The sequence below is a fragment of the Typopeltis vanoorti genome, chromosome 21 (assembly GCF_054136105.1).
Source record: "Typopeltis vanoorti isolate ZY-2024b chromosome 21, IOZ_Tvanoo_1.0, whole genome shotgun sequence".
Lineage (NCBI taxonomy): Eukaryota > Metazoa > Arthropoda > Arachnida > Uropygi > Thelyphonidae > Typopeltis > Typopeltis vanoorti.
Window position 1 is genome coordinate 64,470,223 of NC_143569.1, and position 16,225 is coordinate 64,486,447.

General features: G+C 34.9%; 1 protein-coding gene across 2 annotated transcripts in view; it reads left to right on the forward strand.

The window, feature by feature from the left end:
• LOC150094924 (alkaline ceramidase 3-like) overlaps positions 1–16,225 on the forward strand; it is a 172,650-nt gene that overhangs the window by 37,859 nt on the left and 118,566 nt on the right. The window contains exon 4 of one of the 2 annotated variants that reach the window (XM_090411349.1): positions 10,818–10,870. The exons of the other annotated variant lie outside the window; for it this stretch is intronic. Coding sequence (XP_090267475.1) covers positions 10,818–10,870 — 53 coding nt within the window. The remainder of the gene's footprint in view (positions 1–10,817; positions 10,871–16,225) is intronic. 2 annotated transcript variants of the gene reach the window in all.

Consider the following 16,225-nt stretch of genomic DNA (forward strand, 5'->3'; position numbering starts at 1 on the left):
GATAAGTAGAAATATTTTACATGCATTTGCAATATGGCCTTTGTACCTGAACTCTGTCTACCATTACCCTTAAATCTGTAGCTTAAATACATCAGTTTTTTTCTTGTAGTGCATTTATATCTATGCAATACACACAAGATTTTTTTTTTTCATTCTAAAGTATATAACTTTACACTTTGACACATTAAATTGCAGCTGTGGTCTTTTGCCCAAGTATAATCTGTTCAGATTATCCTGCAGATGACTGAAATAGTCAAATCTAGATCTAAATCAATCTATTTGTCTAGATTTTTGCATTGAGGCCTACATGAAGGGGCTATTAGAAAAGAATATACTAGAAAAGGGAAATGATGGTGGAGAAAAGTTATAAATTATTATATGATAGTAGACTGGAAGAAAAGCAAAAGCCAAAAGATTGGCTTTCTCTCCCCAGCATAACATCATTGGTAAACAATAGGATATTCCTCCTCAAATCATTCTCAATATATTATTGATATACAACAGGAACCAGAGTACAGAACCTTGTAGCGTATCTTCAATCACCTGCCCTCTCTTTGATTTAACCATATACTATCTATCAACTACTCTCTCATCTGTTATCACTGATGTTCATCCCCATTTGCTTCATGTGTAATAAGGCTTTATATGTAGTGTTCTGTCAAATGCTTCTGTAAAGTCCTTTTGTATCAGCATTATAGTGTAGCCATTTCTCTTATCAGACTTAACTGTTTCTTTACTGTAGAAAATGAGTAAATTACTAAGATCTCCTCTTCTCAATCTGTGCAGTTCCCAAGAGATTATCATTGCCACCACCCATTCCTGAATTATTTCCTTAAAATTTTCCAGTACTTTGACCACTGCTCCTGAGATATTAACATCTGACCTCCATGGAGTCAGAGACTCATCATGAGAGGTATACACTATTGTACACAATGCTTATCCAACTATGCCAAATGATTGAATGTGTCTACATTCACAACACACTTAGGCAATGCATTCCACTCTCCATACAAAGAACCCTCTGCTCACGCAGTTTCCAGCAATGGCCTCTTTTTCTACCCTCATTCTATAAAAAATCTCTTCCGTGTCAACCTGATAACCCTTCGGTAGCTTTGTTTCGACCGTATCCCCCCCCTTCCTCCTATTCACGAGACTTTGCAGTTTACATTCTTTCAATCTGTCCTTGTACTCCACATTCCAAAGACCACTGACAACCTTTGAATCTTCTCTGGACCTTTTCCAACATATCCTTGTCACCATCAAAACCTGCGACCAATAATGCACAATAATCCTTATGAGGCCTGATCAAGGCCTTATACAGTGGCATCATAACCTCTATTTCTGCATGTCAGGGTCATCTGCATCATTGCCAGTTCTGCTTAGCTGCCCATTTATGCAAGCTATTTAAGTCCTGCAAGGCCATAACATCTGCTTGACTGCATTGTTCTCCCCAATTTTGCATGGTCTGCAAACAGCTGCATATCACTAGCTTAACCCATCCCAATATCATTAATCCTCAAGTGAACAACAATGGTCCCAAAACTGACCCCTGTGGTACACCACTAGTGACCTTCCTTTTACAGGATACTATACCCCCCCCCCCATATACACTTTCTGATACCTATCTGACAGCCAGTCACTGATCCAACTCAGAAGTCTGTTATCCATCCCATCTGTTTCAATTCATTTAAGTTTGTTGTGTGGGAGCTTCTCAAAAGCTTTTGCAAAATCCAGTTGATGCATTTCCCCTGTCCAAGGTATTTGCACCTTGTTATAGTACATAAGTTAGTAAAACATGATCTCCTCCCTTAACAAACCATTCCTGATAACCACAAAGAATAGTGCTGTTTTCAACCCAATTCTGTATCCTACTTCTCGCCAATCTCTAGTACCTTCACCACAACTCTAGATATACAGAATGGCCTATAATTTGAAGCCACAGCCTTATCACCACCTTTATTCAGTGGAACAATTTTGCCTTCTTTCTACTCCCTTGGAACCTGAGCTGTTGTAAGACTTATTAAACAAGCATGCCAATGCTACTGCCAATTCCCTGGAACATTCCCTTAAGTTGCATGGTGACTTGTCATCAAATCCTATCACCTTATTGACATCAAGGTTATTTATTTCCTCAAATACCTCCCTCACTCATAATTAAGCCATCCTCTCCTATGTCCTCTACACTTAAGTTCCTCATGACCTCCACCCTGATCAGGATGAAACATCTTTATAAATTGATTACCGAATACCTCAACAATGTCTTCTGCAGCAGTTACTATTCTATCATTTTCATCTATTAACATCTTACCATGATCATTCTTCCTTCAACTTGCTACATATCTAAAAAAAAAAAAAAAAAAAAAAAAAAAAAACTCTGGAGTTTTTCTTTGCCTGATTTGCCAATTTCTGCTCATGCTGCACTTCTGTTTTCCTTACTAAGTCACTCCCCTGGCTTATTCTTTATACTCTTCATGAAACTGATTATTGCCATTATTCATCATGTACTGCCTCTAAAGTATTTTCTTCCAGATTTTATGCTTAAGCCTCTCATTCATCCATTTTACACCTACCTTATTCAGGCTTTTGGCCTTCAGAATATTCACGCCTACTGATGCTGTTATGTATTTCTTTGTCAGTTCCCAAACAGCATTTATTTCCTTACTGCTTGACTCCTCATTCCATGCTATTACTCCAAGCTGTTTCCTAAACTTGTCATAATCACTAGCCTTATAATATTATAATGTAATATAATATTAATTGGTCTAATTTGAAACCTCAGTCTTAGAACCTATGTATAACTTTGTATAATTGAATTATTTTGCCCTCTTTCCACTCCATGACATTCTATCAATATTGAGACTGGTTTTTGGGTATTACCATTGCTCTTTCCCATAACCTGAGCTAATGTCTCATCCAAATCCCCATGGTTGTATTCGCATTGAGATTTCTTAATATCCTAAACACGCGTTACCTGGGATTCATACCATTCCAAGTATGAACTTTAGGATTAATGAAATAACTACTATTAGGATATTAATAAAATAATCTCATAAAACATTACCTTATTTTTTTGTCTGTACCAAAAAAAAAAAAGTTCTGAACATTTGTTTAATCATCTAGTTGACAAGCTTAGGTGCTGGATGTTATTCATAACTTATTTTAACAGCGTTACACCAGCACAAAAATAATTTATAAAAGGATGTTTATTAACTGGCTTATATTTTGCTGGATTTTAAACCAATATCTTCAGAACAAAACATGTTGCAGTTTACACAGAAAAATGAAAAAGTGAACAATTCAAATTGTAATGGACAAAAGACCTAAAGTCCTAATCTAATGCACTCTAATGTTGAATAAAAGAAGTATTATAGTTAAGTAGGAGTTGATGACCTAAAGTCCTAATCTAATGCACTCTAATGTTGAATAAAAGAAGTATTATGATTAAGTAGGAGTTGATCTTAAAATGATAGTCTCTCAAATTTTTGGCCAATTAATGCAACCATACTTCTTACTGAAAAGATAAGAAAAAAAAAATCAGCTGACTCCTTTTATTCCCTTATAGGGTCTTAGCCCCATCTTTTGGGACTTAGTGGCAGTTCAATCTCTACTGGTAGCCAGTCAGAGATAGCTGGCCCAAGAGTATTACTAATTTTAAGTGGCATCAAGTGAAGAGATGGCTAACAAGTGCAGTGCTGCCATTTCATGATCCCTAACACAATATTTTTAATGTCTGAAAGTTGTGGGTTCTATTGTTGATTTTCTTGAGTTTTTATAGGATAAAAAAACCTGAGTTTTTAGAAGGGGGGGGGCACTTGCCCATCCTAGAGATTGACTACTTTGTGAGCCAGTTGAAGAAAGCTGAAAGTTTCTCTAGCCAGCAACTAGAATTGAATGCTCTTTCTTTGTGCAGCCTAGTGTTATAGGAGTGCAAACACCACTTCCACTGTGCTATGCATTATTCTTAGGATAGAAAAAAAATTAGAACTCCCTGTTGGACTCAGGAAGTTAAAAACAGTCAAGGAAAAGAAGAAAGCATATCATATCCTAGCAGGTAAATCGGCTTGTGCTCTAAGAAAATGTAAGAAAGCAAAGCACTGTGTAAAACCAGATAAACCAAAGTTATGAGAGCACTTAGGTATAAACATGGAAAATAAATATTCAGGAAGGTGGCAAAATATTCTGGAGACTGAGAAAGCTTATATTAAAGAAAGAGTACTGTAAAAGGAATGATAAAGGCGATGTGAAAACTGAAATATTCTAAATGTTTGGAGTAATTACTTTCAAAAATTGCTAAATGAAACAAGCAATGACAGCACAGTGATAGAAATCTTTCAAGAGACTGCAGTGAGGAGTAAAAGCCATCAAATTTAGTGGGGTGGGGACCAGGAGATGTTATGGGAGATCTTAACTACAGCAGTATAAATTGGGGAGAGGAAGATGTATGTAGCAATAAGGGAATGGAATTTCTAGAATTTTTGAGGGACAAATGTCTTAGGCAACATGTAATAGAAGGAAGAAGAGGTTTAATAGTCTTGGATTTGGTCATAACATCAGAAGAGTTAATAACTGAGATGACATCTCTCCCACCAGTTGGAGAGAGTGACCATTTGGTTTTTGATTTGAAAGATGAATAGACATGCAGGAGTATCAAAGAGACAGAAATGTAGGTGGAATTATAAGGCAGGTGATTATAATAGTCTTAGATATCAACTTGAGGAAATTTCATGGAGGGAGGAATTGGAATACCAGGATATCATGAGTGGTTGGGAAATTGTAAAGGAATATTTGTTAGCAGTAATAGTAAGCTGTATTTCACAAGTGAAGAAGAGGACACAATTTGGTGTAAAGTGGATCTGCATGTGAAAAAGAGGCTACGGAAGAGATATGGACAGGTGAAGAGCAGATGCATGAAGAATATAAGACACAGGCCAGGAGAGTGACTAGTATAGTAAGGAAGGCATAACTGGAATATGAGCAGAGATTGGCCTTAAAATCCAAAGAAAATCCTAGGGAATTTTTTAGTAATGGGCCTGTAGAAGGAGAAATTATTGTGGAAGAATGACATTGTGTGATAAAAATGAGAATAGAGTGACTGATGCAGAGGACATAGTGAAATTGGTCAATGAACACTTTATTGGAGTATTTCACCTTGAAGGAGTAAATTTTAATACTAGAGGGATAGGGCAAGTTCGAGGTGCAGGAGGAGAGCATGTTCCAAATACTGAGTACTCTAGATATCAGTAAAGTTGTGGGACTGGATGGTATTTCACAAGTTTTGAGAAAATGACAGATCCTTTGACCTGGCTTTTCAGTGAAAATCTGGCTACAGGAAAGGTACCCAGGGAGTGGAAGCAAGGTAAGATAGTGCCATTGCATAAGGATGGTAGCAGACTTGAAGTATCTAATTATAGGCCAGTTTGCGTGTCGTCAGTAGCAATAGCGCACTCAGGGTTTAATCTTGGGGGAGGCAAGTTGAGTAGACTATTTGAGAATACACACTACTTATCGCATATGACCTATGATCTGCAATGATCGCCAGTTCATAAGTAGTATAGAAATAGAAGACACACCACATAAATTTTTTAAAAAAATGAATTTTATTAATTAGGAAAAAATTTTTAGAATATTTTCTAGTGATTTTTTTTCCTTTTTCTTTGTGGTACAAGGCCCTCCTTGGTCCCCCTCCACTGGGTGTGCCACTGATCAGTAGTTAAGATCTTGAGAAATTAGTGAGGGACCGTATACAGCAGTGGGCAGATGAGGGTAATGTTATATGTGAAAGTCAACATGGATTTGTTAAAGGGTGCTCTTGTTTTAGTAATATACTAGCCTTTTATAATAAAGTTACAAGAGCAGTTGATCAGGGAAAGACATACTGCCATTTTCTTGGATTTAGCAAAAGCGTTTGACAGGGTGCCACATGATAAGCTGATATTTAAGTTGCAGCGTTTGGATGTAAAGTTGGTCAACTGGATTCAGGATTGGCTGTTCGATAGGTATCAGAGAGTTGTGTATGGTGGAGCAGTTTCAAGGAGGCAGAAGGTTACAAGTGGAGTTGCACAGAGCTCAGTACTGGGACCTATATTGTTTAACCTTTATATCAATGACATTGTCAGTAGATTGGAGGTGGGTATTCAATTGTTTGCAGATGGTGTGAAGCTGGGAAAGATTATTAGTGATAGTGCAGATGTGGTAGCCCTGCAAGAGGATTTGAATAAACTAGACAGACAAATGAATGGGGGGGGGGATCGGTTTAATGCAGTAAAATGTAAGGACTTGAGGTTTGGGACACTTCATACTCTATTGGAAAAGTTGTACTAGAGGAAGTAGGGCAGATGAGATCAGGGGTTGATGATTGATAGAAACCTGAAATTCAGCAGTCATTGAAAAGGTGGTGAAGGTAACACAGAGGATTGCTGCAATACTGAGGACACTGACCTGTAGAGATAAGAGTTATTCCATTTTATAAGACCCTGATCAGAGACCACACTTAGACTATTGTTCTCAAATTTGGTCCCCGGGATATGAAGGGGATAAATTAACTGTGGAAAGGGTACAGAGGCAGATAACAAAGATGGTTTGGACTGTACAATGACAGTTATGAGGATCGGTTGAGGGAATGTGAACTGCAGAGTTTGGTGGATAGGAGGACAGATAATATGATTGAGACTTTTAACCTGTTGAGAGGTGGTTATAGGGTTGACACTGGGGAGTTCTTTCGCTTGGTTGAACAGCAGGAAGGAGTGATGACAAGGGGCCATCCCTGGAAGTTAAGAAAGGAAGCTGTGAGCAAGAGGGTGAGGAATGGTTTATTTGCATGGAGGATGGTTGAACCATGGAATGCATTGCCTGATGATGAGAACAAGAATGGTCATTGAGTTCAAGGAGTGGTATGATAGACTTTGTGTTTCCTGGGAGGGACCTCCTGCGATGAGTCTTTTGACTCCATTGAGGTCTGAATAATAATAATAAATACCTGAAACATAGAAAGACAGAATAGATTATATTTAACTAGGAAGTTAGAAGCAGGGGGGAAAAAAAAAAAAACTCAAATATGGTCGTTCTAAATTTTACTGCATAATTCAGAAGATTAAATTCTAGATGATTAGAGTAGATACTTTGAGAATTATTTTAGAGAAATTTCCCTACTGAGTATTCCTTGTGAGATTTATACAGGTATATTAAAGAAAAGGTAAAGAAAAATTGTAGAAGGGAAGCTTTGAGAAGAAAAACTGGGTTCAGGCAAATCATATGAAGAGTGGGATAATGAAGTGAACAATATTAACAGTGTGTAAGGAAAGATAGTGAAAGTGTTCTGGAGAATGTGGAAATATTAAATGCTAGGGCATGAGGTATGAACGAGAGCATGAAAGTAATGTGGATGAAGTGACAGTAAGGACTGAAATAACACATTTACTCCCCGACCACAAATGCGAGATCCCTTGACACTTCTGCACATGACAGAAGGCGAATCCATTCTGATAATAGGGTAATAAATGTACTTCATGGGATGATCATTTATTATTATATGTCGAAAAATTAGCTTTACTTTTATGAAAATTCTAGTTTTTAAAGTGGTAACTGTTTTGCTTGTACAACAGTTGGGAAATTTTATGTATAAAACACATGATTTCTCATGTTGGTGACGAATTCAGACCTCGGCTTTTTCTACCCTTCAACATGAGTTGTCTCTTCTTGGCAATCTACCAGCCAGGGTTCTAGTATCTGTGGTCAGACAGTACATAGCATCCTTCACAGGATAGAAGAATGGTACAGCATCCAGGAGAATGAAAGAAATAATGAATGAGGAAAGTATGAAGGTACAAGAAACCTTAAATAAGAAGGTATTGTATGGAGATTTGATAAGTATGTTTAATGAGAAAGTGACGAAAGCTTGTTTCGCAGGTGCAAAGAACAAGGATGTTAAGTGAAGCTGTTAGTTTGAAGAAGTGAAAGAATTGATTGTTTTGGCACAAATTTTAATGCTGAGAAATGAGCAGTGGGAGACTATGTAAAAGGGTTGTTGAAAGAAGTGAAAATGAAGAGTAAGAAAGTAAAGATAAGTTTGTTGCCTTGTTACGATAGGACAGAACTGAAAAAGGCCATGATTGTTGATGAGAAGATTGCACAGGAGGAATGATGTGAAAAAGCATTTATGTATGCCTGATGGAGTACATTTGAATGGTTTTGGAGTTGGATGTTTGGAGAAAGTGTTGTTTAGTGAGAGTTTAGAAATGCAAAATAAGGGACTAGAGCATGTCTGGCCACCCCTGGTATAAATGAGTGTGTTTACAGAATGATTATGCAATACTAGGTAATTTCACAGGTTTCAGATTTGAATGAATTTGTAATTACATTACACAAGAATAATTGTGAATGCAAGGGGATGCTGAAATGCTCTACATGAATGCCAGAAGTATCAGAAATAAGAAAGGAGTTTTTTTGACCATCATCTCAACTTGGCCAAAAATTATAGGTATCAGTGAGACCTAGTTGACAGAAAATTATTAGTTACAGGGATAGATTGTAAAGTATATTGCATTTTCAAGGAGGGAAGAGGACAGGAGGTGGGGCATTGTTGATAAACTCCAAAAAATAAAATTATATGATTTTAGGTCTGGGGACATGGTTCATTTGAGGTGTGAGATAGAGACCAATAGAACGAAATATATTGTTGGTTGCTGCTATAGACTAGGAGGGTCCACAGGAAGATGTAGATACCGTGCATTGGCAGATTAGCATAATGAATGCAGGCCAAACAATTATTATAAGGACATAGATGGGAGGTGGGAAATGGGGCATTGCAAGATGGAAGTTACATAGTTGCTAAGGGATAATTAACTGAACATGTTATAGAGGGTTTAAGAGTGCTGGATCTAGTATTATTTTCCTGACTTCCATGGAGACACGACTCATCTTGAAGTTCATTAGCATCAAGAGATATATCCATAACCAAGTTAGACACTGCCTCCAATTGGGGGAGAGTGACCATGTAGTCTTGTGTAGGGAAGTTGCTAAACTTGTGGAATTCTCTGTCAAAGTGTTTATTTTGCACTATAAAGTTAGTAATTATGACAAACTTAGAGTGTATCTTGGAGTAGTGCCATGGCTTAGAAGCTACAAGGAAAGAACGTCGGTAGTGCATTGCAAGTGGTCAAGGATTGTTTCACGAGAAGTAGCATTGGTAAAGGATAGATCCTATCTTAGTGATTTATTCACATTTTATAATAAAGTGACATTGGAATTGAACAAAGGAAATAGTTATGCTATGATACTGCTGGAATTTTCAAAGGCATTTAACAGAATACCACATGGAAAACTATTACAAAAATTGGAGGAAATGGGAATGGACATGAAGCTGACAGGCATCAGAGAATAGTATATGGTGGATTAGAATAGAGGAGAATGAGGGTGACTAGTGGAGTGCCTCAGGGTTCTGTACTAGGGACACTATTTAATTTGTATATCGGTAATATGGGGAAAGATTTAAATGAGGATATTCCATTGTTTGATGATACAAAACTGGGGAGGGCAATAGTTGATAAAGATGTTGTAGATATCCTACAGGATGATTTAAATAAATTGGCATTGTGGGCAAAGGATAATGATATTTAATTTTGTAAAATGTAAGGTTGAATACTGTGTCACATTGATGGTACTGGATTGCAAGAAATTGAAACTTGGGTATAATGGTGGACAAAGTTAAAGTTGAGAGGGCATGTTGGTAAAATAGTTTAAAGGATTACTTAGATGTTGAAAAACATCTAACAAGTAAAGATAGTAAGTTATTATTCCTCTTTATAAGGCTTTGATTTGGCTGCATCTTGACCACTGTTCAGATTTAGTCACGTGGATGCTTTTTTTGGGGGGGGGGGAATCTGGAGGTAGTAGAGAGAATTTAAAGATTGACCAAGCTGGTGGCAGATCTGTGGAATGCTTCCTATGAGGATAGGTTGAAGATGTGTGGGTTACAAAGTTTAGATGATATGTATGAAAAGAAGATATAGAAACTTGTAAGATATTATTAACATCTGACCTCCATGGAGTCTGACTCATTGTTTGAATGGAAAATGACCCAAAGAAAATTTGTCAACAGACAAATAGAGAACTAGAAGACTAATTTTTTTTACTTGCAGAGCAGTGAACATTTGGAATGGATGGCCAGAATTAGTTAAGTGCACTGACAGTAAATGAGTTTAAGGATAGGTGAGATAGGTTTTGTGTATAAATGTTAATTTGAGTACGACCAGACTGCATTGAGTTTTCTAGAAGAAATGTGCTGTGCACTAGTATATCTGCTATCCTTTTTTTAAATAAAGGACAGCAGAAACATTTATAATAAAATGTTTTTAATTTTTATCTTCTTGAGATAAACTTGTCTGGATGAGGAGACTGATGTGAAGACTAGAGCTTGCAATCATCTTATCTGTGCACCTGTGATACTATAAAATTTACTACTTTAGAGTTCTTTCATTGATTTGGATTTTATCCATTTTATTTGGTACACAAACTAATGGGATAATAATAGATCCCTTTTGGAAATTTTTCTTGTTTTAGTAATTTATTTGAATATATCTTATGCTGAATTTCTTTACACTTTAAAAGTGAAATAAGTTTACTTAAATTATTTCTGGGCCACCCTGACACGATTCTTGTAATTCTTATTGTTCTTTATTCAGTGTCTTGACTTCCAGTGATATTTCCATGAATACTTATAGTAATTAACTTGAAATAAACTATCTGTAGTGTGCTTATTAATTTGAAACTCTTGCATGTGCTATGTTGATGGAATATTTCTGGGATTATTTACTTTACAGTTGTTTGATGAGCTCCCCATGGTATGGGGAAGCCTGGTGCTTGTCTACGCTTTGTAAGTAACCTTCATTTATTAACCTGCATGTGTATGTGTGTTTATTATGGTTTCTTTCCATGCTGACTAACAGTTTAACAGTAATCCTAAATTTTTAATACATTTTTATTGAATGTGCTGAAAAATGCTTACATTTTTGTTTATTTTTGTCATCTGATTTATATATACATTCAACTCTCACTATAGTGATCTTGTAGGTACCACAGGAACCATTTGCTTTGTGAATAGCAATGTGCCTATCCAAATTTAGTTGGAACTTGGTAGTTTGGTATACTAAGTGGATTTATTTATAATGGTATTTGCTATGGTAAGAACTGAATGTATAATATTTTTATTCCCAAAAGTATAGCCAAGTAATTGGTAACTGTTTTTATTTATTTACTGTATAATGGAGTATATTATAACAAATTTGGAATGACAAGATAAATGCAGTATCTTCAAGTATTGAGCTGTTATAAATATAACAGCAACTACTACAGCTGCTGTTATATTTATATAGCTGCTTAGTTTATAAATCAGTTTTGATTTATAAACTAAATTGAAAAATGGCAAGTCTAATTTATATTTTATTTTCATTGCTCTGACAGCAATGAAGTTACTATATTCAGGAATTAATGCACACTTCTCTTCAAATATGAAAATAAACACATTTGGATTGTAGTAACCTCAAACTAAAACTACTTGCAAATGAAAGATTGAGAGGTTGGCTATCTATACATATGCATTCTCCTGTGGGAATGGGGGGGGTGTTTTTATATATATATATATTTTTTTTTTAAATATATTATAAAATATATTAATATATAATATATATTTAAAAAAAAAAAATATATATATATATATATGTATATGTGTATATATGTATATGTGTGTGTGTATGTGGGTGTGGTGGTTTGTCACCTACTAATTCATTGAGGGAGTAATAGTTTTCATTCCTGAAAAACAAAATAGCTAAAGAATACATTCAGTTATCAGACAGATGAACCTGATAGACATTTTTAGTTTACATCATGATTCTAAACGCCTTTTTTTAGTGAGTGTAAAAATATTGTGTCTAAAGTAGGATTTCTTAGTAACACTTGATTCCACTATTGACTACTTCACTCTATGCACACGACTCCTTGTTCTCGAGGTCATTTCATTCTTCATCTTCACTGAATGTGTATTTTTAATGTGCCTCCAATAATGCTAACTTGAGCTGGTGAAAAGTCAGTTTAACTAATTAATTTTAGTAAGTTATTTATCATTTCGGTTTGTATGTAGTTTTTTTGTTGTTCCAGAAACTTCGACATGAATCAGATTATTTATATGGAAGAAATAGTTTCCTATGCAAGCATGAAATGGAGGATTGTCTTTGAAAGTACCTGAAATATTCCATGCCACTGGAATCAGTATTTTTTTTTTTCCTTTACCCATGAAAGGTTGTAAACTTATAGTGTATCATACATAGATGGACTAAGGATTTTTTTTATCACTTTTAATCTTATTTTTATTCTTTATATGGTTCAGAAACCTTGTTCTAGAAACAGAATATGGAATTTTTGTTTTGAGCCACTTCAGCTCTTTACTAAGCGGGTTAGTGATGTCACAGTGGCTGATGCCTTAGTATCCCATAATGCAAAGCACATATCCTTATGGATATGTGTAATGCTATGCATTATGGAAAGGATCGCTACCCAGACTGGTTTCGACGAGTTGCTCCATTCCTGAAAATATTTCAGGCACAAACTTTGTTTGCTTACACTTGGATAAAGGATTAAACCAAATATGTAATTGGTAGCATAGCCAAGTGAAAAAACTTCCATCAACTATCTCTAATCCAGAGAATTTTTAATAATAAGGTGTTGACACCTTTTGGCAACTGGTATATGGTGACATGACTTATGCATTACTTCCTCCTCGGAATCACCACCTCTGGGTGTAGCTCCCATTGACAAGACCTCAATAAAGTCAACCGATCTGGGTAGTGATCCTTTCTATAATGTATAGCGTTATATACCCATAAGGATATGTGCTTTCATTATGGGATACTAAGGCAAGTGATCAAACTTATACCACCTTTACCCCAGTCCTGAAAATATTTCAGGTGCAAACTTTGTTTACTTACACTTAGAAAGGATTAAACCAAATATGTAATTGGTAGCATAGCCAAGTGAAAAAACTTCCATCAGTGGCTGATGAAGTTCATCCCTCACCTAAAGACAATCACAAACATTCATGCCCATTGGTAGGAAATTGGATATGTTAACTGCTTTTTCAACCAGGTTTACAAAGTATGTACTCTTAAAATAATTCTGTTCTGGTATTCCTTAAAACAAGATGTCTCTATGGTACAGTGAGAAAAACATGGTTGGGAAGACCTCTGTGCAAATCTAATCTTATTGATAAAGATATATTTCAGTTGGTTAGTTGTCTACTCTTAGACAAAGATGCATTTTTTAACTCCTTTTTCTCACAAAAGAAAGAGGGAAAATAGACTAACTATCTAGTGCAAATCTACACACAATTGACAGACATAATATAATTGTTTCTTGGCCTTAGCTGTGTCTGCTTTGATTCTGAATAATACTAACCCATAAAAACCAACTAACATTGATAATATCGAAGGTTTGTTAATTATTGCCCTGTATCATTTAGCACAAAAATAAAAATGAATAAATAAAGCTCAGTTGCATGGTGCTCCACCAGAAGTCCATTGACATGTAAGGGTAAGTTAATTGAATGATTGTTGTTTTGAAGATTGAGCAAATGACAGATTGCTGTATTATTATTTTAAATGTGTGTGTGTGTGTGTGTGTGTGTGTATGTATGAAGATTTAGTGATATTCCTGTTTTATGATTATACTGTGGTGCATTATCTACAAAAAAACATCAAAGCAAATCTTGCAATCATTTGCTTATAGATGATGAGCAGGAAATCCTTAGGCAAATTAGTTTGGCATATGCAAAGTGAGCAATCATTATGTGAGACTTCAGCTATATCAATATAAACTGTTAAGTGGAAGCAGTATGCAGCACTGTATTTGCTTGAATATAACTGGCACTTTTTTCCCAAAAATTAAAGTTAAAAATCATGGTGCGAGATATATGCAGGGATTTTCAAATAAGTAAAGTTTTTCAGGAAAAGACTAAATTGACGTTTATAATGAATACTGAGGATTTAATTATAATTTATGATTGTTCAGATTATTTATAAAAAGAATGCATTTAAATTTTAATTATCAACATTATTGACATAATCGGCTGCTCACCTTCATTGCATGATATATTTGAATCTTTAGTGACAATGCTTCTGTAATTAAATTAAAACAAACAAAATGACAGGCAATAAAACATTATTGCCTGTCATTTTATCATTTCAAAATCATATGATCGCCATGATTTTAAAAAAAAACAACTGAAAATCGGGTATAGCTTACCAAGAATCTGATATTCACTATTGCTACTTCCGGTCTCAAGAGCAGTTTCAAACTGTTCTAATCTAATCTTAAACCATTGTAATATCCATCCCACCCCTTTCTCTTGAACTCTTACATGAATTCCAGAGGGAAATTTCCCCTTTGGCATTGTTTATTCCTTTTGAATATTACATAAGGAGGCAATTTTCTTCCATCTGCAGTAATTGTGCAAGCATGATTGTGCATAGCTGTTTAAACTTTTTTCGTCATTTTTCAGATGACTGAAAATATATAGGCATCTTTTTTCATCATATTTCAGACATGTATAATGCTATGCTTTAAGGCAGCACTTCCCAAATGGTGGGCCGTGGCCCCTTAGGGCCGTGAAATCATGAACACAAATTTAAAATGTTTTAAGACTAAGTAGATTTTTTTTTTATCGTAAAAGAAACGTATTTAATTTTTATTATTTATTATTTCGTTTTTGTTATTTTTTATATTTTAATGAAAAAAAAATCGCACATTGGTTCACGAATTTTGCTTCCTGCGTATTTCGGCACTTAAAATATTAGTAAATATATACTTATATAAATAAGTTTCATTTCAAAGCAGAAATCTAAGAATTGCAGTTTCAAATATTTCGCCTGGTATTGAGTTTTTGTGTAGCAGTATTGAAACACATCCATCACATTAAATTGTTATTAAACTTTTATGTTTTTAATTCTTTCTTTATTACGAATCATTTTGTTTCATGTGCTTGTACTGCAAATGTACAATAATGTTAAACTGTGAATGAAATTATTTTGAATGTTTTTGTTCTTCATTCACGGTTAACATAATCTACCATATACTAAGCAAGACATGTTTATATATTATTTGTTAGTCCCTTGCTTAAGATTTATTATTCAAGGAAAATTACATGAAGTTCTAATAATAATTAGAAAATTAATCAAAGATATAATAGTATTAGACCCTGTATTTAAATATTATTAAGCTATTTTAATTATTACTATCTTAATATTATAAGAATTTGTATTTGATAATTTAACTGTGCATTAATTGAAATGTAAATATTCTCTATTTATTCCTACTTATAGAAGTTTAACGTTATGCAATAGTTCAATTTTATTATATTTTGTTTGGTTGTCATGGAGACGTAAGCAAGCGAGCGCGAGTTTGGAACAGTGCGTGAGGGAGAAAGCTGAAAGACTGGAAAGAATTTTAGTTAAAGAGATCACGAGAACAATTTAGGTGGGAAGAATGGATATAAAAAGGAAGAATGCTGAAAATATAGAGATTAGAGAGTGAAAAGAGAGAGATTGGCATTCGGTTGGAATCGGAGTAATCAGCATTCGGGGAATCAGAGTGCGATATTAGAGAGTCGGCAAGTTGCTCAATCAGCTAATTTAAGTCTACTAGTCGAGAAGCAGTTAGCTAATAAGTTGTAGAATAACAAGTATAGCTATGGAAAACAGCTGAGAGACTATTAAATAGACTAGCGATACTTGAGTTGAGATAATTTTAGCGCCGACCTTTCAAGGACATACGGAACCTTGAAGCAAAGCACGAAGTAACTAGAGAATAGTAGAGGCTGAAAAGTTGAAGTTTAACAATAGCTGTGTTTAGAATTATAGTGCCTAAAGAATTAATTGAATGCCGGAGGAATGGACAACTATGCATGTAAAACTTCAAGTCAAGGAATAATGTGTTATTAATTCATAAGTGATTAGTAGTACTTCATGCAAGAATGTTTGATTAAGTGTATTGTATCCATTGATTAATTCAGTCAGTTATTGCTTAAAGACTTACTTTAATAAGTGCCGTTTATTGTTAAAAGTGTTTACAGTTTTAAAAAGTGTTTGTGTGTAAGTTGATGAAGAAAGAAGAATATCGGTAAGAACATTCCAACCATTAATATTCCTATGCAGAGATGCGAGTGTGTTTCATCCTAGAATTT